The sequence below is a fragment of the Quercus lobata genome, chromosome 3 (assembly GCF_001633185.2).
Source record: "Quercus lobata isolate SW786 chromosome 3, ValleyOak3.0 Primary Assembly, whole genome shotgun sequence".
Classification (NCBI taxonomy): domain Eukaryota; kingdom Viridiplantae; phylum Streptophyta; class Magnoliopsida; order Fagales; family Fagaceae; genus Quercus; species Quercus lobata.
The window spans coordinates 1,979,253-1,984,806 of record NC_044906.1 but is presented as its reverse complement, the minus strand read 5'-3'; the positions used below and the strand labels follow the sequence as shown (position 1 = coordinate 1,984,806).

The 5,554-nt window shown below is 40.4% G+C and overlaps 1 protein-coding gene across 1 annotated transcript; it reads right to left on the bottom strand.

Moving 5' to 3' along the window:
• Positions 1–1,442: 1,442 nt before the first annotated feature.
• Positions 1,443–3,857, bottom strand: LOC115979769 (disease resistance protein At4g27190-like). The gene has a single exon (XM_031101829.1). It carries the CDS (start codon positions 3,855–3,857, stop codon positions 1,443–1,445), a length of 2,415 nt encoding a protein of 804 aa, XP_030957689.1.
• Positions 3,858–5,554: the final 1,697 nt, after the last annotated feature.

Below are 5,554 nucleotides of genomic sequence, written 5' to 3'. Positions count from 1 at the left end.
GGGCTTGAGAAGACGACATGGAATTAGGCCCAATAACACCCTCTGTTTCCAGCGGCATGCACTCCACTGGACCCAAACCCGATTTTTCCTTCATGCTCGTGGAGCCCAAACCAGCGAAATTTGGAGTCCAACTTGGTCCAGCCCTCTTGAGATGGTCCCCACTACTAGGAACGTGAACACTACGGGACATGCTAGGTGCATGAGCTGCTCTGCCAGTCGACGTGCTCGTCCGTTCCGAAAAAATAGGAGGAGGTTGAGGCGTAGCAGTCCGAGCAGATTTTGTAGTACTCTCCGTACTGCCAGCCATGTTTGCCCCCTTGCGGCCGTTATTTCTTCTGCTCACTACCATCCACGGTCCGTACGGACCGTCTTCCTTCTTGGCTTCACCCATTTCCGCCACACCAGAACTGGACTGCGCCCCATGTCCGGCATGCTTCTCTTGAGGCATTGCACCCCTGTTAGGCAGAGCCTCCTCAACCGGCGCCTCTTGCTCCTTACCCTTACGAATGGTATATGGGCAAGCCATCACGGTATGCCCAAGCCTTCCACAGGAGAAGCAAAGGGTTTGAATGCCCTCGTAGCTCACCAGTTGCTCAAAACGCCCAATAAGAATGGTATTCACTAGCGGTTGGTTGATGTCAATCTGAATGCAAATTCTGGCGTATCTACCGCGAGCCTCCATGGCTGTATGGGAGTCAATCCTTAAGACCTTACCAATGGTTTCTCCTAACTCCTTTAACACCTCTGCTTCATAAAGTTCAATAGGAAGCTCATAAAGACGGATCCAAACCGCAATCAGAGATACATTAGCCGTAGAAGGCTTAAAGAAAGGTTCCCAAGGCCTTATGGAAAGGAACTGGTCACCCATAAACCATGGACCCTTCACCAACACATTATCAAGATCCTCCTTTGAATAAAATCTTACCAGGAAAAACCCAATGCCAAGATCCACACAGTCCATCCTACTCGTCGGCCTCCACATTTGGTTCAGTTTGGTCCTCATGTAAAGCAGGCTGTTCGTTCTACCAACAAGTTTGACAATAATGGATTTAGACCATGGTCCTCTAATACGCCTTTTAGTATCTTTGGACAGCTTGTACTTGACCCAGCCGTCCGGAATCGGATCATTTTCCTCCCCACCTTCACCGTCAGACCCTTCATCTTCCTCCATAAAACTATCAAAATCAAAAGCTCTCGCATAAGCCCCTGGCATTTCACCCACGAGTTTCTCCTTGAATGAGGCTCTGTCAACAGGTTCGGAGCTTTGGACAAGCGGAGGTGGAGACCTCTCCCGTGGCCCTTCGTTAAACTCAGCATGATGTCTATCTTTTACCTTCTTGTTGCTCCGGGCCAACTCTGCCTCTTCCTCCCTAGAGAGCGTACGTGGCTTCATTGCAAAAAAAAACACCCAATTCCAAATTTTTTATAGGCCGGATTCAACTTCAGAGAGAAAATATCTTTAAGGCAGGAAATACAACATCATCAATAACCAACCCCCTTGAGTGGATGATATATTTAATCTCAGCATTGTTTTGGACATGGAGATGCTTTAGTTGTTGGAAGCCTTTCATATCCAATTCATATACAATACTCTTTACACCATTTAACTCATCCAAACACAGGTCTTCTATTCCATTAAACAACATTTCAATCCTTCTCTCCAATTGAAAGCATGTATTCAGCTTGAGCTTTAGTATTCTTGAGTCTTCATGTTTGTCAGACCAATCCCACACATCTCCTATAAATATTTTGTATCTTTTAAACTTCTCAAATAACAAATCTTTTGGCATCATGTTGACATCTGGAATTTGTACTTCTAAAGTGCTTAATCGTGATAGATGCTTTAGCTCTGCAAGGCTAGCACTTTCATTGTTGAGTCCAACCTCCCATTGAATGAAGCTGTTGCCGACATATAGTTCTTCCAATAGTATCAAGCGTGAGAGGACGTTGGCTGGAATCACTTGAAGTTTACAATTGCTCAAATCCAACATCCGTAGATGAGTCAAAAACCCAATTTCCCTTGGCAATTGTTTAAATTCAGAGTGAATAAGACTAAGAATTTCTAAATTTTTCATCTCTCCAATCATAGCTATGTCTCCCAACACACATTGATCCAGACACAATGTTTGCAAGCTAGTGAGTAGCTTAAGTGAGGAAGGAAGTGATGAAAGTCGCATATAAGTCAAATCTAAAACTTTTAGTTCTCTCATCCCTTCAAAAAATGTGTCTGAAATTTTAAAAGAAACCTCTCGATCTTTGGCATGCACATTTAAGCATCTTAGTTCTGGACATTCCAACCTGTCAGGAAGTTCATGAATATCCCTATTTAAAACAATGATTGTTGTGCACATTTTCATATCGTCCTCATCTGGCCATTCTACTAGACCCTCGTCCCTCATCGATAACACATTTTGAGTCTCATATGCAATCAAGAGGGCGACGTCACAAGTAAGATCATGCATGCGAAAACACTGACTACTATCAAGAGCATCTAACAATAAGCCAGAGTCTTTTAGGCTACGAACCAAAGTATATGTTCTGTTTCTTGCTTCTTCCAATGTACTAATGCCATGAAATAAGCGCAGCCCAAAACATTTTTTTAACAAGTCTTGATAATGAATGGTAGAAAAGGCTAGATTTTGAGCACAAAACAAAAAGAATGATTGGAGCTCTGGACTTTCCAGATGACTGTAACTCAACTTTATTGCTGAATATATAACTTCTTGCATTCTTTTCTGGTTTCGAGGAGAGGGCCTCCGCAGCTGTCGTAGGGCATCCTCCCATTCGAAGAAACACTTATTTTTTAATGCCTTTGCAACTGTTACAAGTGCAAGAGGTAGACCTGCACACGCTGTGGATATCTCAATTGCTTTAGATCGCAAATTCGATTCTTTGAGAGAATCACCTGACAACTTCTCAAATAAACACCATGCTTCTTCTTTGGGTAGAACTTCAAGCCCAAAATCCTTCTGGGCTCCCATCTCAGAAGATAATATATCTCTATTCCTAGATGTTACCACTATTTTGCATTCGTCACAAGGAATTCCTATTTCATTCAAATCAAGTTTCTCCCATATATCATCTAGGATAACAAGTATCTTCGTATTCTCTTTTGCTAACCTCTCTCTTAAAAGATCTGCTCTTCCGCTTAAAGTTTCCTTATCAAGCTTTAGATCTAGTCTGTCTGCAATTTCTCCTTGAATTCGTAATAAGTCTGGTTTATGTGTCACAGTTGCTATAGCCACCTCATCAAATAACTTTTTTTCCTTCACTTTCATAGCAACTTCTCTTATCAGCGTACTCTTCCCCACACCAGGCATCCCCCACACCCCAATCATGTTGATATTAGCATCTACCAATGCTCCCACAAGTTCCTCCACAGTCGACCTTCTTGACTCAAACGTAATGTAATCCATATTTGTGGTAGTCACTGACCCCTTTGAAGCAGGACGATAGGAAACTTTGTCAAATCTGCAATTTTTCAGTTCACCAATCTCTTTCACTATCTTCTTTGCCATTTTACTGTGCTTATGCCTTAGCTTCAGATTCGGGCATGCCATTTTAGGATAGCACATCTTTGCTTTCTCTTCTTCGTCAAGAACTTCCTCGGCCTTTCCCAAAATATCATCAACCTTTGTCAACCACATGTTAACGTCAGCTTCAATTTCTTCAATGTTGTTTACAGCTTCAATAACACGATGTTGAACCCTATCTCTAGCAGCCTTCAACTCCATGACCCGATTCTTCATGTTCTCAATGTTGGTGCCATAGTGAAATGAGTAGCATAGCCACTGGCCAACTGGTTTACCTGTGTACTCACAGATTTTAGCTGCAGCTGAAATTACTTGAATCTCCATTCCTGTTAAAATTTACCTGTGTATAAATTAGGAGTATAAATTAAGAGTGTAAATTTATACTCCTAATTCATACACACTATTAGTTTCTTTAATCAAAACAATAAAAATAAATGATACATCAACATCTGAGTGTAAATTTATACTCCTAATTTATATACTACTGTTAGTTTTTTTAATCAAAACGATAATATTAAATGACACATCAACATCTGAAGAAAAAAAATCAATTAATCAATTTAAATGAAATAAAAAAAGAAAAAAATTAAAAAAAAAAAAGATGATTTTGAACTTGAACCTAGATCTTTCTCACATTGACTTTTTGTTGACTTCTTCTAATATTATCACATAAATTGAAAAATCATATTTTTTAAAGTCATCGTTATAATATATATTTTTAAATTTGATTTTTAAAGTTATGAATGTTGTTTAAATATGTTAGTTGAATCTAACTAAAACTCACCATTTTTTTTGGGTAAAAACAAGCCACTAAAAAATTTATGATTAAATTATGTTTGATATTCTCTAAACAAATTATAATTAAATAAGCAAGTTCTTTTCTACAAATTTGTTAATTTGAATTTTCATTTATTTATACTTATCAATTAAGCATGTATCACATATACTATATTTTTTTTCTTGTGAATACACAGGTTACCCGAGATCGAGGGTGGATCTGAATCAACTCGTGTTCTCTTCCTTGAGAAGAATACATCACGTGGTCAATTGCTCAAAATTGTCAAAGAGTGAATAATAAATTAATCCAAAAATACCTACTCAAACACGAGTAGAAGTAGTAAAAACGCACAGTTCCACATTGCAAAGATTATAAACTTTTTATGGGTTATATAGCATGATGTTGGATATGGTTGGTCACATGGGGCAACCTACTTTGGTTGAAGGGAGGACCAACTCAAGTGGGCTCGCTCACATACGCGTGCAAGCTAGGTTGGACTTGGATGTGTGTACAGCCTATTTAGGCATGTCATATATATATTTGAGAGAGACGCATACTTATTTTGTGTTTATTTTTTTATGTTTAAAGATAAGTATAGAATGCAATAAATAAATGATTGTGGGGGGTAAAAGAACAATAGACCCATGTCGATGTCTATATTGGGCCAAAGGCCCAGCCCAAGGGAAAAACCCCTCCTTGGCACAGTGTGGCCGAGAATGGAAGAGGTGACCTACCACCGGTAGTGACACTCCCTATCATCCTGCGGAGCGGGAAAAGTATTAAAGCAGAAAAAGACAACGAAAGTGTTTAAAGGAAAGGCTGCCATTATTGTATTCAGTGCCTTGTGCCTGACACGGTCATACTTCTCTGTCCTTACAACCACTCCCGACAACTGGAGGGAAGGGCTGATGGGACAAGTAACTACCCTAGGGACCCCATTCAGGAGGAAGAAAACTACTATAAAAAGGGAGTAAAGACAGACAGAGAGGGGGGGTGCGCGGAGACCCCCTACACACCAGAGGCACAGAAAAAGGCTCCCCAGGCCATGCCGAGGACCAATCCTCTCAAGTGAACCCAGTTCGTCTCAACTTTATCGTAAAGAATACCGTGATGACCGTTGTCTATACCCTAAAGCCTAGCTCTTTGGCCCACTCTCCAAAAATTTATTGTACCGGGCTCACTGGTCTAAGGTCCTATGCATTATGGACTAGGCTAGAAAAAATCGATCCCTACAATTGGCGCC